This window comes from Mastigoproctus giganteus, chromosome 1, assembly GCF_048544385.1.
Source record: "Mastigoproctus giganteus isolate SK-2022 chromosome 1, ASM4854438v1, whole genome shotgun sequence".
Taxonomy (NCBI): domain Eukaryota; kingdom Metazoa; phylum Arthropoda; class Arachnida; order Uropygi; family Thelyphonidae; genus Mastigoproctus; species Mastigoproctus giganteus.
This window is the reverse complement of record NC_143575.1, coordinates 229,638,000-229,657,679: the sequence shown is the minus strand read 5'-3', so window position 1 is coordinate 229,657,679 and position 19,680 is coordinate 229,638,000. Positions and strand designations below refer to the sequence as shown.

The window sequence follows — 19,680 nt, the reverse complement described above, 5'->3', positions numbered from 1 at the left end:
CAAGACTACTTGGAAATGATCACGGTAAGCATCTGTAATCCTTTTCTATTACTATTTCTCTCTCAATTAAAACCAGAATTAGCCAATAAACTTAGCAGGAGTGTTCTTTGCATGCAGATTTTGTAAAGTTTTAAAACTTTCATTTTTATTCCATTTATTAAACTGCAGGTCTCGTTTGAATTCCTTTTCACGATCTTGGGTTCCAGTTTGAGGTACTTGTCCAGGTTAAGAGGAAGTCTTGTTTGACAAATTTGATTGGAGACTATGATGTGGTCACAAAGGAACTACATGCAAAGAATAACTTTGATATCATATATTTGGATCTTAGAAAGGCCTTTGATACTGTTGCACATGGAAGACTGCTGTACAAATTGGAGCAGTGTGGCATTGGAGGCAAATTGCTGCTATGGATAAAGGGATGGTTGAGTGGGAGAAAACAGAGAGTGGTAATCAATGGACACTGCTCTTCTTGGACTAATGTTATTAGTGGAGTCCCTCAGGGTTCAGTGTTGGGTCCATTGTTTCTTTCTGAATTTATAAATGATATTGATGATGGTATATCAGGCTTAATGTCCAACTTTGCAGACGATACGAAGGTTGGCAGGGTTGTTAATGACGCTAATGACAGTACACTGTGCAACAGGATCTAGAAAAGTTGAGCAGATGGGTTGAGAGGTGGCAAATGAAGTTTAACATTGACAAATGTAAAGTACTACTTATGGGAAGCAGTAACCCCAGAGTAACGTATCAACTCTGTGGTACCACACTGACAGTGGTAGAGAATGAAAAGGACCTGGGGGTAATTGTGCAGGCAGATATGAAGTTTTCTGAGCAGTGCAGATGGTCTGCAAGAGTAGCTCACGGTGTCTTGTCAATGATATACAGGAATTTTTCTAGCAGGGATAAGGAGGTGATTATCCCCTTGTACAAGGCAATGGTCAGGCCACACCTTGAGTACTGTCTGGAGGCCTTGTTTTAAGAAGGATGTAGAGCCGCTGGAACGAGTACAGAGAAGGACAACAAGATTAGTGAACAGAACAAAGGGTTGCTCTTACGAAGAAAGGCTTAAGTTTTGCAAATTACAGTGTCTGGAGACTAGGCACCTGCGAGGTGATCTGATTGAGGTGTATAAAGCCTTGAATGGTTTGAGCATGCTCAATGCTGATGGGATTCTTCCTATTGCTCAGAATAATCGCCTGAGAGGGCATAAATCCAAATCGAGGAAAGACGGTTGTAGGATAGATGTGCGGAAGATTGCCAGCGTGTGGTGGATTGCTGGAACAAACTTCTATCCGGTGTTGTAGAAGTTGATAGCTTAAATAGATTCACGGCAGAACTTGACAAACATTTGGAGAGAGGGGATGGGTGAAATAAGGAGTTTTTTTTTTTTTTTTTGGCTGATGCTATATAAGCTTGCTTTTTTGCATCATGTGTCCTTGCTAGTGTTAATACTATAAAAGGATTTTTACTAATGTATGGAAATGTCCTGTAAGGAAGTTTAATCCTGCATTTTGAAAGTTATATGAGGAGGGAGTCAAATAGATAGTTTACTTTATTTTATTTATTATTATTTTTTTAATAATTAATTAATTATTATTAATATTTTTTGGCTAGTGCAACAAAAGCCCATGGCTTCATATGGCTAATAACAAATACTATTTCCCTAAATAGCATGCTTCATAATTTATATGTTACCCTCTGCATTCTGTATCAGGATGTATTTGTCCTACCATTATGTAAATGAAGTTTTTCATATGGTTTGTTCTCCAATATTTACTATTTAAATTCCAGATTTAAATTTTATATTGCTTTTAATCGTTAAAAGGAATGCTTTGTTAAAATATAAATGTTAACTTTTGTTTATTAAAATGTAATGAATACTGCAATACATTTTACCTGGCTAGCTTGACTGTTGAATCCAGGTTGGGAGAGATTCAGAGTAGCTCCATTTGAAACACTTCTTTGATTTCCGACTTGTCGTATGCCTGTTTTACGAATTGCAGTTCTGTTTCTTTGATTCTGACGTGCTGTTACAAAAAAAATAAATTTTTAAACATAAATTTACATTTTATCAATGATTTTATTGTAATTAAAAGAGTCTGTAGGAAACAAAAAGAGTACAATAATAGCAGCTACCAATTACTATATCTGGACTTTAAGATACTTTTATTTTATTTTTTTGTTGTGTTCACATAAAAAGTAAGCCATTGCTTTACTACATAAACCATAGAAATGTAAAATAGCAATCTTTCAAGATAGCATAATTGTGCATTAAAGTAATTAGGTTAGTTATTGTATGCAGTGTAGTTAATGTGTGAAGTTTTAAATTGTGTTTTTTTTCCAATATAATTAACAGAAGTGAAAGATAAATACAGTTATACCCTTATCAATTAATTACTAAGATTATAATTTATAGAACACTTAATAAAACTATAGTTTTACATTCGCTAAACTTACCCCTTTTTGTTTACTTATTAATCTTCCCTATACTCTTTTTTTTCTCTCCCAAAAGTCTTCCCCCGCCCCTCTCTCTCTGTATATATATATATAGTTATTATAGGAAATGTATAATATGTACTATATAGATACTGAATATGTATATAAACATAACAGTATATGGTGGGCCATAAGGCCAATCAATAACTCATAAAGACTATGATAGCCTGTGTAGGTCTACAATGCCATACCCTGGAAATAAACATATAATTAGTAATGATATATAATTATATAATACAATAATGATTATGTAGCTAATTATTGTTATATAGATACATTGAAAGGAACTTTTTCTAGGGCTTCCCTTTGAATATATCCTACCAATAATTAACAGAATTATCTGTTTCTGATTGCTATCTGCTTGTTTAACAATGTACAATTAATAAACATGAACATAAAGGCTTATTTAGTTATAATTTAAATTTAGCAGCAAACAGGCAAAATAACAATTAGCCCAACAGATAACTTCGAAATGAATATATAGAATATAGAAAATAGAGGGCCAACCATAATTTTCAATTTTAGTTGAGGTAATTTTATTTGATTTATATTTATGCAAAAGAAAGCTTCTGCTGACATAAGGAGAAAGGCAGTAGGGATAAGTATAGTAATAGTACCTCAATCTCCCTCAAATTGCTCTAATAAATCTTGAGGTATGAAAAATTAGGGTTAGATGGTAAAAGGTGAAAAGTAAAGAAAACAGCTTTATATAATTGTACTTAGGATATATACTGGGAGCGTAACTGCCCGACCCTTGAGATCCTGGTATGACTACAAGAGGACACCAGATGGTGTTTAATAGATAAAGATAATGATGAAATATAGAATAAGGAAATAAAGGGATGGCTAATTCTAAATGCCTAAATACCATGTGATTTTATAATAAATTATAGACAATCTTTACAGATCCGTTTAATTAACCTATTACTACCAAAGAGCATATGTTCTATGCTGAACAGATAATTAAGAATAGTTAAATAACCAATTTTAATAAATAAATAGGAAAAAACTGCTTACCACTCTGAAAGAATGAAAATGTTGAGCACATGTTACTTTACACCAAACAATTAGTGAAAATAGCACTCTCTCAGTTCTGAATACTAAAGGACAAACTAAATAAATTAAATAAATAATTTTAACAAAAAAAAAAAAAAAAATCAGCGCCCTTTGAATTTTGGAAAAGTTTTTGGACTAACTAATAAACTGGAATTATAGTTGAATTGTATACTGCAGAATTTGAAATTTATTCAGAGAAAATCCTAAGAAAATGAATAGATGGCTCTCAATTTTTTAATATGCAAATTAACAAAAACAATTGGAATGAAAAACCTTTAAAAAATGAAATTGATTATTTATATTTGGTCTACCTTAAGACCAAATACAGGTACAACTTTTTCAATGAGAGTAAGCTATATGTTACATGCTCTAAAGGTAGTGCCTACTATATACATATGTACAAGTCCTCAAAATGACTAATGTGAAAAGGAATATTCTTAAATGTAATAGAAAAATATATGAACTAGTGGTGGCTTATATTAAAATTGAGTTACTTATATAGAAAATACTTTTGTTATGACGTAATTTGGGTTTATATTATTGTGCCATTTATGTATAGCAATAAAAATGGCTTTATGAAGGTTAATAGCGATAAAATTAGCTGAAAATCCATTATCAACAGCTTAGACCTAAATTCTATAAGTGTTTCTATAATATTATTGTCATTATTGCATATTTTAATCAGTCTAATGCTTTGAGAAACTATGATATTTTTGTGTATTCTCTTTGAATTTAGTGCCAGTGTGTAAGGTTTATTGATTTAAATCTGAATTCTTTGCGCTTATCATATACTTTAGTCTATAATATTTTATTTTCTATATAGATTTCTATATCTAGATAGGTGGCTTTTTTTTGTACTATACTTATTCGTACATTATCTCTAAATCTGGATGGTAGTGGTTAACTACAGCTATAAGAAAGTTGGGTTCATTTATCACTATTAGATCATCCATGTATCTGTAAAGTACTAGACTTTTATTTAAATTTCTTTCAAAATGGTGTAAATAGAGGTTAGCGACTAGACATGAGCTACAAGTCCCCATTGCTATACCTGTATGTTGTTTATATATACTATTTCCATTAAAAATGTAACTGTTGAACAAACGTAAGTTAATTAAGTAATTGGCCTTATGGCCCACCATATACTGTTATGTTTATATACATATTCACTATCTATGTAGTACAAATTATACTTTTACTATAATAACTAAATTACAGACTGATATAATGTTCAATCTACTATTGATGGCATTAATCTGATCTGATATAACTTTTACTTTTATCCCAATTTTTATATACAAATACACAAGTGTGTGTGTGTGTGTGTGTGTGTGTGTGTGTGTGTGTGTGTGTGTGTGTGTGTGTGTGTGTGTGTGTGTGTGTGTGTGTGTGTGTGTTAATCTATTATGAAATATTGGAATAGATGTGAAAAGTATGTCACATCAGATTAATGCCATCAATTGTAGATTGAGCATTACATCAGTCTGTAATCTATTTTTTTATTATTTTTATTTTTTTTTATGAAAACCCCAAACACGAAAGGTATCAAAACCTATAGTACTTAGTACCGTGCATGGGTTGAAGGAGAAGTATGGGGATGCCGGAAACTTTGCTCTAGAGACAAAACAAGGGTTTCACCACTTCAAGCCTCCAATAAGCAAAGTGGTGGTATTTCACCTGTTGATGAAAGTCATCTACCAATACTATAGTAAGAGTATAAGCATAAGAATAAAAGTATAATTTGAATAAAGTTCAAATTTATAGAGTACTATTAAACTATAATTTCAATCTATTAGTTAGTCACAAAAAAAAAACAACAGGAAATTCAGAGGGTGCTGCTCTCTTGATTAATTTATTTAGTTTGGCTTGAAATGATCTGAACTGAGAGGATGCTGTCATTGCTATTTGTTTTATAGTAGGTAACATGTGCTCAAATAATTCATTCTTTTTACTTAGTACTGAACAGGATGGTAAGTTGCACATTCCTCTTTATTTTTTGTTGTAATTGGTTATTCTTAATTTAACTATTGTATAGATGGTATGCAATTTATTACTAAATCAGATAGGATGAATTATATTAATTATTATAAATATTCCTACAAATGTCAATTTATTTAAATATTCCTACATTTGGTAATAGTCATTTCATTTATTTTCTTATTATTATCTACAATTGTTATTCTATATTTCTTCATTATTGTAATCCTGTATTTGTCCACTAAACATCTTCCTTTAACCCCTTATAGTTATACCAGGATCCCTTACTAAAGGGTCAGGCAGTTATGCCCCTGGTATACCCTAAGTATCTTTATGAAAACCTTTTTCTTTGCTTTTCACTTTTTACTTTCTACCCCTAAAATTTTATACCTCAAGATCTATAAGAGTAATTCGAGGGAAATTGAGGTACTATTACTATACTTACTCTTACCTCCTTTCTCCTTATGTCGGCATACGCTTTCTTTTGCACATGTATAAAATAAATAAAAAAATCACAACTGAAATAAAAATTATGGTTGGCACCCTTTTTTTCTGTATTATATTCTGTATATTCGTTTCATAGCTATCTGTCGGGCTAGCTGTTATCTTGCCTATTTGCTGTTAAATTTAAAGTTTAGCATAAAATGCATTTAAGTTTATTATTTGGACCTAGTTAAACAGGAAGATAACAATCAGAAACAGAGAGCCTTCCTAATTATTGTAGGGATATATTGAATGGGATTAGCCCTCGAAAAAGTTCCATTCAATGTATCTGAATATCAGTAATTAGCTACATAATCATTATTTTATTTTATTTTATATAGTATTGCTAATTATATGTTTATTTCTAGAGTATAACAATGTAGATCAGCACAGGCTATCTTAGTCTTTATAGTTTTTTTTTTTTTGGCCTTATGGCCCACAGAGTACTTTTATAGTGTGCATAGACTGTCTAAGGCTAATAATACTGCATTAAAACCACGTTTAATCAATGAATTTCTTCATTTCCATACAAATTGTATGACACACGTGCACACACTGTGTGTGTGTGTGTGTGTGTGTGTGTGTGTGTGTGTGTGTGTGTGTGTGTGTGTGTGTGCATTATACAATTTGTATGGAAAAGAAGAAATTCATGGATTAAATGTGAATGCACTTAAAAATGTGCATAAGCTACTTATACAATGTCCTTGCATCCTTTGCCACTACTAATACTTAGTATGGAAATCAATACTTCTAATCCGCAGAGAAAAGATGATTTATACAAGCAAAAAAAATCATTAACAGGGTTAATATTACATATGTTCCCCGCCGCAAAGAATGCCTCTAGCTATATCTCTATATGGGTTGTTATGCTAAATTTTTTTTTTTTTTTTTTTAGTCTAGGGTAAATATGCTGCCTGTCCTGTCTTGCCCTTTTTATCATAGTGATCTGAATGCCGATTTCTGTGCAAAAGTGACAGGTTATTAGTATCAGTCATAGTATTAGTCATATAGTGCAAGAATGCCACCGCGTTTTGTTGCACTATAGAAAAAAAAAAAAAAAAAAAAATCCCAAACATACAATAAGTCCTCGCTGACTGTTGTTTAGTTAATTCATCACCATTTATCTATCACAGCGTCTCCCAAAATTTTTTAGTGACGGAACACTTACGAGCACAAGTTTAGCGAGAGCCAAAGAACTGTTGCTAATATTTTATTACATACTTGGCTATCCCCAACCTCGTATTGTTTGGCATTACAAGAATGCAAAATGGGATAACCTGCGAGATTTCTTTTCTTCTTTTCATTGGTCGAATTACTGTTTCAAAACTTCTGATGTCAATATTTACTCAGATCGTGTCACTGAAATTATTCTTGTACGAATGGAATCCTTTATTCCACTTTAAAATCTCAACCTTTATCTAAACTTTGGTTTTCCAATAAATGTGCTAAGGCTGTTCAAGAGAAGAATGTTGCATATCGTAATTGGCTTGTTTCCAATTCTTCAGTTTCATTTTCTACCTACACCAAAGCTCGCAACAATTGTAAAGCAGTCATTAATCAGTCCAAACTAGATTTTGAACAGGCTAAGAGTAGAAAACTTGCTTCTTGCCTAATGGTAGCCGAGCATTCTGGTCTCTTGCCAAAGCTATTGGCCGCAACTTTAGCAAATCTCTGCTCCCACTTCAGTCAAAACAAACCAGATAGATGGTTGTGTTGTCACTTCAGCCATGGATAAAGCTGACCTGCTAGCATCCCATTTTTCTTCCAACTCATGCATTAATGATCTTGGAAAAACACCTCCCACCATTCCCAAAACGCTCCATTCAATGTCTCCTGTGGTCTTCTGTCAAAAGGATGTCAGAAGGATTTTGACAAATCTCGATGCTAAGAAAGCTCCAGGTCCTGATGGTATTTCTCCACTTGTTCACAAAACCTGTGCTCTTGAACTTACTCCTGTTCTTTGTCGCCTTTTTTCACTTTCTTATTCCAAAGGTGTTTTTCCCTCTGCTAGGAAATTTGCTCATATCCAACCAGTTCCTAAACAAGGAACTGGTTGGATATGAGCAAATGGATATGGTTGGATATGAGGGGTGACAAGACCCTCCCATTCAATTATCATCCCATTGCAATTATTTCTACTCTTTCTAAAGTAATGGAGAAATCAAATAACCGCCAACTCTTAAACTACCTAGAAACCTTTTGTCTGATCAACGATCGCCAGTATGGATTCCGTCAGTGTCGATCCACTGGTGATATTCTTGCTTATGTTACCCATTTATGGACAAATTCAATGGAAACGTTTGGTGAAACACAAGTAGTTGCTCTTGACATCTCTAATGCTTTCGATCATGTTTGGTATAAAGGTCTTCCAAACAAGCTTCCATCTTATGGTTTGCCAACTGTTTTTTGTAATTGGTTATCCAGTTTTCTCTCTGATCATTTACTGAGGGTGATGGTAGATGGCTCTCTGTCTTCCAACTTCTCCACTAATGCTGGTGTCTCCTAAGGTTCAGTTCTTTCACCCACTCTTTTCCTTTTGTATATTAATGACCATCTTCCATTGACGGAAATCCTATCCATAGTTTTGCCGATGATAGCACATTGCATTCCACTTTCCATTTTGAAAAACCTTGCCCTGCTCAACCAGCTTTAACTTCTTGAATATCTGCTACCAATTCCTTAAATGGCATTCTCCAGCTAATTCTCCAGTGGGGCAAAGACAACTTAGTTAATTTCAATCCTTCTAAAACTCAGTCTTGTTTTATATCTCGCAATTTGCTCTTATGCTTATCTTTGGCGACACTCCGATTTCTAGGCAAAATGATATATCTCTTTTGGGGATTACCCTGACTTCTAATCTCTCTTGGCACAAGCATATTACAAATATTGGTTCCTCTGCATCTAAAAAACTTGGTTTTCTCTTTCACTCTCGGCGTTACTTTTCTTCCAAACAGCTGTTCGCTCTGTACAAATCGCAAATCCACCCTCCCATGGAATATTGTTCCAACATCAGGGGCAGTGCCCCCAAAACCTCTCTCAGGCTTCTAGATTCCATTTAGAATAGGGCAGTTAGGTTAATTTATGACTCCTCTCTAACAGTCTCTCCACTCTGTCTTACAGACTTACTGTTCATGTTTGACCATTTTCAAACATCCGTATTTTGATTTTTTTTCCTTTTTTTTTTTTTTTTTTTTTTTTGACAGATTTACTAGTACTGCTGTCACTTATTCTATTAGTCTGCATCATGATAAAGATCAAATTGAAATTTTATGTAAAGAATTTCACAGGGTTAAGGTGAAAACACTTATCACCCCACGCGAGCTCACATTTTAGTAAAACACCTTTCTGGTGGTCACTGTCATAAAACAATAAAAACAATTTGCACATTCCGGGTTATTGGGCTTTTCTGTTACTGCAAGCAATTATAAACGGGTAGTAAACTCGATCGTATTACATTTGCGATGATACCGATAGCTGGAATTCTGTGGGATTTTACGTTATTATGGTGAAATGTGTGTCCCCTTCACTATAATCTTCAGCCATACAAAAAAAACCTAAATAAATTTTAAAAATTTTCTCTTCATTCCTATTTTTAAGCTTGTGACTCCATATCCCACTTGTGCAATTTGTGCGTACCTTGATTGTCTTTATTGATTATTATTATTATTCTGTTTTAAATTTTACAATCCTAAAAAATAAAAATAAAAATTGAGTGAAAAAAATTAACGCAAGTTCGAAGTTACATAAGCTGGAGACTTACTATAGTACAGTATATCCAATAATGTTCAGCAACCCACGTAAAAAATTTCTCAACCTACAACTTACGCAACCTACGTAAAAAATATGGCGATGGATAAAAAACTTACCAAGCACTACTCGCATGTCCAATACGATGCTTCCCTTTATTTTTTATGAAGTCGTGTATGGTTTGGCCACCAACATTATAAAGGTTCATTAGAGATTTAACGGATGCACTGTTTTCAAACTTTTGAATAATTTCAAAAGTTTGAAAACAAGTTTTTGTTTAATTGAAAGTGCAACTCATTTGCACTTACCCATCATTTTTGCGATTTTTTTTTTGTTATCCCTGACATAAATAACGAAACAAAATTTTTCTCTTTGCGGTGTGATGAAACAGAACAATCGAAGCGACGCACTAAAACAAACTAAATATTTCTTCTTCTCTCTCTCTCTTTTTTTTTTTAAGTGTCGGGTGTGAAGACAGTAGGGGTTGCAAGATAATCTCCCAGTGACGACTTTATAACGCCCTGCTTGTCGCTTATTTACGACTTGCAAAACATCTGTTTATACCTATTCTAGTTATTACTTGAATTTTATGATTTCTGGTTGATTTTTTTTTATTTGGAGTCGAAGTGTCCCAGTTAATCGAGAGTCTGCTGTACTTAAATTTTACAAACATAATGTTATAAATTAGTACATAAATTAGTAAACTTGATAGGAGATACGAAATCCATATAACGTAACTCGGTTGGAGATAAAACTTGATACTGAAATCCTATCCATAGTCTGCTGTACATATTAATATATATACAGCAGACTCTCGATTTACCGAGATTGGATTAACCGGTAAGCGGATTAACTGGGACACTTCAAAACTCCAAATAAAAAAATATGAAAAATCAACCAGAAATCATAAAATTCAAGTAATAAGTAGAATAGGTATAAACAGATATTTTGCAAGTCGCAAATAAGCGAGAAGTGGCGTTACAAGTCATCAATGGATTAATGTGCCTATTATCTTGCAACCCCCGCTGTATTCGCATCCGCTGCTCGGAAGAAAAAAAAAAAAAAAACCCCAAATGTTTAGTTTTATTTAGTGCACTGCGTCGATTGTTGTGTTCCGCCACACCACAAAAGGGCAAATTGTTTCTTTATAGTAAATTTTTTTTTTGTTTAGAAATCGCAAAAATGATGGATAAATGCAAGAGTTGCACTTTCAGTTAAACAAAGACTAGAAATTATTCAAACGTTTGAAAACGGTGCATCCGTTAAATCTCTAATGAACCATTATAATGTTGGTAACCAAACCATACGTGACACTGCAAAAAACAAAGGGAAGCTATTAGATTTAAAATCGACATCGCAAAAAATAAGTGGAATCATCGTATTGGACACATGAGTTCTACGTGATAAGTTTTTTATCTATCGCCATATTTTTTATGCAACCTAAACATTTGTTTAGGTTGCTGAACATTTTTTGATACAGTAAGTCCCTGACTTACCCAACTACGGATTTATATAAATTTGTTTTCACTCAATTTTTTTTATTTTTAGGATTGTAAAATTTAAAACAACAAAAATAAATAATAATAATGAGCAATCAATAACGACGATCATGGCATGCACAAATTGCACAAGTGAGATCAGAATAACAGGCAAAAAAAAAAAAAAAAAAGAGAAAATTCTTACAATTATTTATGGTTTTTTTTATATGACTGAAGATTTCAGTGAAGGGGTCACACACTTCACCATAATAACATAAAAACCCACAGAATTCCAGCCATCAGTATTACTGCAAATGCAACAAGATCGAGTTTACTACCCATTTATAATAAGATTGTGCTAACAGAAACGCCCAATAAAACGGAAAATGCAAATTGTTTTTACTGACCTACAAAAATGAACTTTAGTAAAATGTGAGCTCGCGCGGGATGATAATAGTGAGTTTTCACCTCAACCCTGTAAAGGTTTCAGGTTTTACAGAAAATTTCATTTTCACCATTATCATGGTGCCGACTAAGAGAATAAGTGACAGCGGTACAGTACATCTACCAAATAAGGAAAGCGATCGAGTTGGAAAAAATAAAAAAAATAAACTAATAAGAATGTATTAAAATGGTGGTGGGGGGGGGGGGGAGTGTCTGAATCACAGCTTTTGAAATGTACTGCTCATTTGATGGGGCAATCAGGAACGGGACATGATATTGCCAAGAAGAATGTCTTTGTGTGTGGGTGCGCGCAATGAAAGGAAATCAGGTGCTAACTCAGTGTTATTATGGGCCAATATGAGAGCTTGAAGGACAGGGTGGATGCCCTCGAAGGATTTAAACTGAGGGGGGCAAATCAGGCCCTCAGCTGCTCACATCAACACCAGAGCAGAATATGCTGGTTCCACAGGAACTAGTTGTCAGAGACTATGTTGTCAGGGAAAAGGGGAATATATATTGTGCAAAAAAGGATAGGTGGAACAGGACATGTCTTCCAGGGGCAAAGGTTGATACACTGTAGAGCAGATAGCTTTTAAGGGCACAACAGGTGATATTGCTGTACACGTTGGCACTAATGATATTAAGAGTAGGAGACTGGCGAAATTACTTAACAAGGTCAATGTTGGAGGAAAAAAACCAATAACAACAAGGTCAATGTTGAAAAAAAAAAAGCTGCGAGTTCGGGCTAAATTTGAAAGTGTCTGCAATTCTGCCCAGACACGATAGGAGGGAGTATATGATGAGAGCCTTGTTGATAAATTTGGCCCTGGAGAGATTGTGCAAGGCTCAAGGAGTAGAATTCTTCTCAGCCTGGTCTGTGCTTGTTAACAGGAGAGACTGCTTCTACAGGAATGGGATACACTTAAATAGAAAGGGTGCAAGAATATTTGCTGATGCTATCGAGGCAGTGTTAGGTGAGTCGGAAAACTGCTAGCATGGGGGGGGGGGAGATACAAGGACTAATAGATTAACAGTAGCAGCTGGCAGAGGTGAAAGTGATTCTTGCACTGCTTCTACTGGAATGAGCAGCAGCCTGGAAAATAAAATTTGATGAATTTGAGGTGTTTGTTATTCAGCTTAGCGACACAAGGGCTACCAAGGCCAAATTGTGTCTGTTCATTGTTAATTCACAAAAGGCATATTATTAGAGAGGTTAAATTATATGCTTCTGTACAAGCCAATATGTTTTAGATATAATAAAAGTTCTTCAATATTTGCTTCATTTCCTAAGAAATGAGATAAATCAGGTGATATATTCAACGTGGAGAGTGACTGAAAAGTGTTTGACCGGATGGTTGATTGTAAAGAACAATCAACCAGAAAATGACGGACCGTAAGTTGCGTCTGACAGGATGAGCACTGTGGTGGGTTTTCTCAAAATAATAGAAAGAGATAAGTACGATGAGTGTGTCCAATTCTGAGTCTTGCCAGTACCACTTCCTCTTGTCTCTTTCGTTGGAAGCCAGACAGCCACAGCTTTGGATCTTCATTTATCTGGTAAAGTTTATTGTTGGTGTCACTTTTCCAGGTCTGTGACCATTTATCGTAGCACACTTTGCATATGACAGACTTATAGACAGAGTAAGGAACCCGAGGTTGTTGTGAGAGAGTGGGTTGAGGATGTTTAGCGGCAAAGCCAGCACTTTCATTTCCTGGAATGCTTGAATGGCCAGGGATCCAGCAAAAACTGATTGGACACACTGCAAGCAAATAGCTGGGAATGAATCTGTTTCAATTTAGACTGAGAAGAGGAGAAATTCTTCCTTATGGCAGAGACAGCAATAAGAGAATCTGTGTAAATTATTGCAGATGAGATGGAAAGCTCAATAATCTTACTAAGCGCTAACTTAATAGTATATAATTCAGCCGTGAATATGCTGCAAGCAAGTGGTAGTGTGGCTAACTTGTTTGTTTGTTATTTGGTTTTTAGGAACATTAGCAACTAAGGCCATATTGCTCCGGGAATAGGTAGTGGTCATTCCCTGACCTTTCCGCATCCTCTGTATTTGGTGGTGACGGGCTCGAACCTTGGTCTAATCAAGAAGCGTGTGCTACGCACTGCTGCTCCTGCCCACCTGGCTACGAAGGCGATCTAAACCTGTATATAAAGGAAAAACTGTGGCAGCACCTACCATACTCTCAGTTTTGGAATATAACTGTCTGATAGGGAGGTATAATATCTTTCCCCCCACTGGAGGAAGTCTATATCTTGAGAGACAGACACACATGTCCAAGGAGCAAGAGGTGTAGTTGTGTGTTGGAAAATTTCATTTAAATTGACATTCCAAGTCTGAACAATCTCTTTGATCCTGAGCAAGGCAGGTCTATTTTCATTTGACTTGCTCTCAGAGAAGAATTCCCAATGAGTATTATAAAGATACTCCCAACTTGGGTACAATGGTAGACTCTGTATCTTAGCAGCGTAGTGTAGCAGTAGTATTTTTCTATGCAGGTGTAATGGGGAATCATGCGCTTCAATATATAGACTTTGGATCGGAGAAGTCCTGAAAGCCCCCAGTGCAGTCCTCAGAGCACTGTGATGGATCATATTTAGCTAAAGTAGTGCTCATACACTGGACAACCATAATCTAGTCGTGAACAGATTAAACTTCTATAAAGATGCAGCTTCCCTTGACATAGATGAGACAGATTGAAGTATATTCAAATGCTTTATAAAAGAAGTTCTCAAATAAGTGATGTGTGCTTGGAAATTTAGTCCAAGAAATTTAATGGTATTAACAAGTGGGATTGGAGTATTGTTTATTTTTAGTTCAGGTTCGGGATGGAGAGCTCGTTTCTTGCAAAAGTGAGTGACAGTGCATTTCTTTTCTGATAGTCGATAGCCATTCTGTGAAGTCCAGGATTCTATTTTGGTTATGGCAAGTTGGAGCTAACATTCGATGGTATTCATACTTTGAGACTGACAGGAAATGGTAAGGTCATCTGCGTACATATAAGTTTGAATGGTTTTTGGAACATCTTGTGTCATGCTGCTAACTCGGACTGAAAACAGTGTTGGACTAAGTATTGATTGCTGCGAGACTCCCTCTTCCTGAATGTGAGATGTAGAGAGTACGTTTTTATATCGGACTTGAAAAGAAAAAAAATTGCAGGAAATTTTGAATTATTTCTGGCAAATGGCCCCTAAGCCCCAGATGGTAAAGGTCCATAATAATACCATGATGCCATGTAGTATCAAATGCCTTTTCAAGATCTAAATTGACCATGACTAGATGTTTCGTGACAAAGGCATTGCGGATATGAGACTTGGCTTTAATGAGCACATCTAGGGTTGATCTATTTTTTCGAAAGCCATACTGATGATCTGGAAAGGAGATTTTCTGACTCCAGGATAAGTGAGCCTAGTATGAACCATTCTTTCGAAAATTTTTCCCACGCAGCTCATAAGAGATGTTGGCCTGTAATTTTCAACACAGGAAGGATTTTTTCTGGTTTTGATAATGCAATAATGAACGAATGGCATCATGAAGAAGGATAGGCATTTCAGAGAAGATCCGATTATAAAAATATAATAGGTTTCTGAAGTCTTCTCCAAGTAAATGCTTTAGCATACCTATAATGAACTCCATCTGGACCTGCAGTGCTATTGGAAGATCTGTTTAATGATTCTTGAAGTTCTATTAATGTAAACAGTTGGTTGTATGGGAATGAGTGGTGCGTGAAGAAGTTTTTATACCTTTCTGCACCTGCTTTGATGTTCTGGAAGGTGGATGCATAGGTGGCAGAAACTGAGATTTTTTAAAATGATTCTGCTAATGCATTTGCAACTTCTTCAGGAGTAGAAATGTCGTTCCCTTTCCAATGAAGTACAGGAGAGGGCAGCTGAGCAAATTTCCCATTTAATGCCTGTATTCTTTTCCAGATGACCCGTGTATCTGTGCCTTGGGTGATGGCTGAGGCAAAAGCAATCCACGAATCCAGTTTAGCTTGTTTAGCTTTTGCTTTGTTTTTTAAAAGCAATTAGGTTACTAGTGGTGGGATACTTGCGGAAATAATTCCAAGAACGGTTTTTTTCCTGTTTGGCAATTAAACAGTCTGTATTCCACCAATGATTTCTGTGTTTTCAATATGGCTTGGATTTTGGAATGGAGGCCTTAGTTGCAGCAGAATCTGATTGGTTATGTAAGTGTTTACATCATCAATATGTTGTCTTTGAACATAAAATCTGTCTAAGAGTATCTGGACATAGCTACTCCATTTTGCCTTTTTTTTTAAACTGCCAAGTGGATCTTGATCGGGATTTGGAGTTATCCCTGAAGTTACTGAGCAAATAATTGGAAAGTGATCACTATTAAAGAGATTGGTTAATACTGACCATGTCATGATTGGAAATATGGATGGTGAACAAATTGACAAGTCTATTGCGGAACCAAATCCAGTTGCTAAGTGGATGTAGGTAGGAGATCCAGACATTAATAAATTAAGAGCATTATTATGCATGAATTCCTCCATCAATTTGTTTCTTCTATCCATTGTGGAAGATCCCCACAATGGATGGTGTCCATTGAAGTCACCAAAAAGGAAAATTGGAGTTGGGAGTTGTGCAATAAGGTTGTCATTTTCTGAAAGCAGAAGTGGTGCAGATGGCAGAATATAAATGGAAACAACGGTAAATGATGTACCAACTGCAATGCGAGCTGCCACAACTTCTAGAGTAGTTCTCAGTTGGATCGGTCTGGATGGTAAGTTAGCATTAACAAGAATAGCAACTCCTTCACGTGCAGGTGATTCTGAGTTCCTATCTCGTCTGTAAATGGTATAATTTGAACATTTTGGCAAAATTTTGGCATCAGAATGACTACTTAGTGCTCTGCAATTCCATTGTATGATGTTATGCATTATTTAGGTTTATCTGAAGATGATTCATCTGTTTATTGTATGTGGGGCATTTTTTCTGGTCCTTTTTTTTGAGAATGTGGAGCGTTCAATATCCATGGTGTCATCAGCATGGAGTTCTAGAATGCAAATCTAGACTAGCAGCTCATCTACATCGATACTGTTGGTGGGAGATTCCATTTTTTTTAGACTGATTCAGATTTTAATTGTTCCTTTTCAACAGGGACCGATGGAGTATGAGTAGGAATGCTGATTGGAGTATTTGTTGGTTCGCTAGTTTTTTTTGGAGGATTATCTTTTTTTGGAGGTTGAAAGTGTAGATTTAAGCCAATTCGCTAGAGAGGTGTTAGGCAGAACTGATACATTCGTTTGAGCTGAAGTAGAAACAAAGTTTCAAGTGCGAGCTGCATAAGAACGACCACTAGCCATGGTCGACATAACTTGTCTACGTGCCTCAGGAAACGTGACTTTATTTTCAATTTTGTATTTTTAAATTTTCTTTCCTGTTATCCCCAGCTCACAAGTTTTGGAAAAGGTTGGATGGCTTCCTTTGCAGTTTGGACAAATAGGGGTTTTCATGGATGTGATCTTTAGAGCTGCAGATGGGACATATGGCTTCCCCCCAACAAGCCTGCTGGGAATGACCATACTTCTGACATTTAAAGCAATGAACAGGATTCGGGATGTAAGGTCGAATCTGACAGTTTAAACAACCAGCTTTAATAGAGGATGGTAAGTCTGGAGTGCTAAATGTCAGAATGATGGATCTCGTTGGAGCGAGATTTCCATCTTTTTTCGTCATGATCCGTTTTACATTTATTACTTTCTGACTGCTGAGTTTTTGGAGTAGTTCTTCTTCAGAGGCTGTAGGTCCCACTCGCTGATGACACCTTTTGATGAATTTGGTGTTTTGTGGGGAGTAATTGATACTGTCAACCCACCAAATGTTGTTGTTTTCGGAGGCTGTAATTAGGTCCCACTCGCTGATGACACCTTTTGATGAATTTGGTGTTTTGTGGGGAGTAATTGATACTGTCAACCCACCAAATGTTGTTGTTTTTAACAGCTGCTCAGAATGTTTTGAGGTGGCTGTTTCTATCAGAAGGTCTCCGGATTGCAGTCTTTTAACCATTTTTGGTGATACAGCAATAGACTCCAAGATTTTCTGAATTAAGAATGGTGATAACTTACCCACAGGTTGGGTGGATAGGGAATGAATCACCAGGAAGTTTGGAAAATCGTCATGACATTCTACCCTCTCTTTGCAGTTTTTTAGGTTGACTTGAGTCATAGTCAGTGTTAGAACCCTCTTTTGAGCTCTTGAGCTCGAAAGCTCTGATTTTGGATAATGATTTTTATCCATGATGGCTCCTTTTGGCTCTGGGGTTTGCAGGAGCAGTGATGCTTGGTGGCCAATCATAGAGTTAGTTAGTAAGTTAGTACGGCTAGCTAAATTAAAGAAAAAGGTACTTGCCTTCTTCTGGGCTCTCTTCTTAGTGTTTTAAGTAAGTAGAGCTACTTAACAGAAAATTTTACTACTACAAAAAAAAAAAAAAAAAAAAACAAGGAAAACTGTCGCTGGGAGGAAAAACGCTTTACAAACATGCAAGAATCGCTTGGCATCCGGGGCCGATGAATTTGAGGTGTTGGCTAAAACCTCAAAGGCAGATATTGTTGGGATATCAGAGATGTGTGGTGTCACACAGATATAAGGAATGCAAAAATGGAATTTGGAGAGTACAATGTGTACAGGAAGGATAGATGGGATTGGAACGGAGGAAGGGTTATGCTATTAGTTAAAAAACATATAAAATCCAAGGAAGTACAGGTGGTGGTCATGAGTGGACAGAGCAGTGTTGAGTCAGTTTGATGTGACATAAGCACTCAGAAAGCAAAATTGAGAGTAGACACTCGTTATAGGCCTAATGACTCTGATGAGTATAATAAGCAATTGTACAGAGAAATATAGTTTGCCAGAAAATCAGATTGTCTTACAATGGGGGATTTTAATTTCCCAGATATTGACTGGAATTTGTGGGTTGGTCACTCACACACCAGCAACGCTTTTGTGGATTTATTGAATAATTGTTTACTACAGCAGCATGTTTGGGAGGCAACTGCAGAGAGTAATACTCTTGTTCTGATTATCAGTAGTGATTCTTCATGCATTAAGAATCTGTAGATAAAGGAACCACTAGGTGGTAGTGATCACAGTGTGCTGAAGTGCGATTTACTCAAAGAGGTAACTACCACAGGGGTACCTACCTCGTTGAAAACGAGACATCTTTCATATTTGTCATTTGTGATTACACCTGATGACCTAAATCTGATCCTTGTGTACAATAACTGGCCATTAGGTGAATTAGTTAAAATATTTATGGAAAAGGACACAGCATTCGTGTGGAGATCAGGAAGTATGCATCAACCGTTATAGCAAATAAAGAAATAAAATCCCCCTTCTGGAGAGAACCAGCCCATTTGCCTTTTTATTCAAAATGTTGGAAGTATTGCTAACAAACTGAATACATTACAGACCTTCCTTCACCTTGAAGAATACGACTTTATCTGTATTATGGAGATTTGGCTAAATCATAACAGACAACTGGATCTGCTGGTCCAATCTTCTAGTTGCATATTTATTGGGAACAGCAGAAAGGAAAAGAGGGGTGGAGGGGGTGCTATCCTATATTGAAAGTCTTCATCTTACAAGAATAAAATCAAGTCAAACTGAAAAGTTTGATGCTACCTCCACCTCATTCAGGAAGAAGGCTCAAAAAATTCAAGTCTGCCTTATGTATCTTCCACCAGAGCACACTGTAAACATCCGAACCGAGCTTCTTGTGTGGATAACAGAGAATCGTGCCACCGACCATCCTGTGATTTAACCGGAAACTTTAATATGCCTAGCCCAATACATGATCATGCTAAAGAACACCTTGGTGCAACCTTAGAATTGACCCTTCTGAGTATGATTCTGACTGGGGGTGAGCAGTGTTTGGACCTACTGTATCATAATTTGAATAACATAAAAAATCTCACCCCTCAAACTATATTCCAGTCAGATCACTGCCCAATATGCTGT

The 19,680-nt window shown here is 35.8% G+C and overlaps 1 protein-coding gene across 1 annotated transcript in view; it reads right to left on the bottom strand.

Moving 5' to 3' along the window:
- Upf1 (Upf1 RNA helicase) overlaps positions 1-19,680 on the bottom strand; it is a 294,032-nt gene that overhangs the window by 10,824 nt on the left and 263,528 nt on the right. Inside the window, exon 23 of the mRNA XM_090376241.1 lies at positions 1,897-2,027. Within this exon, the coding sequence (XP_090232367.1) occupies positions 1,897-2,027 (131 nt within the window). The remainder of the gene's footprint in view (positions 1-1,896; positions 2,028-19,680) is intronic.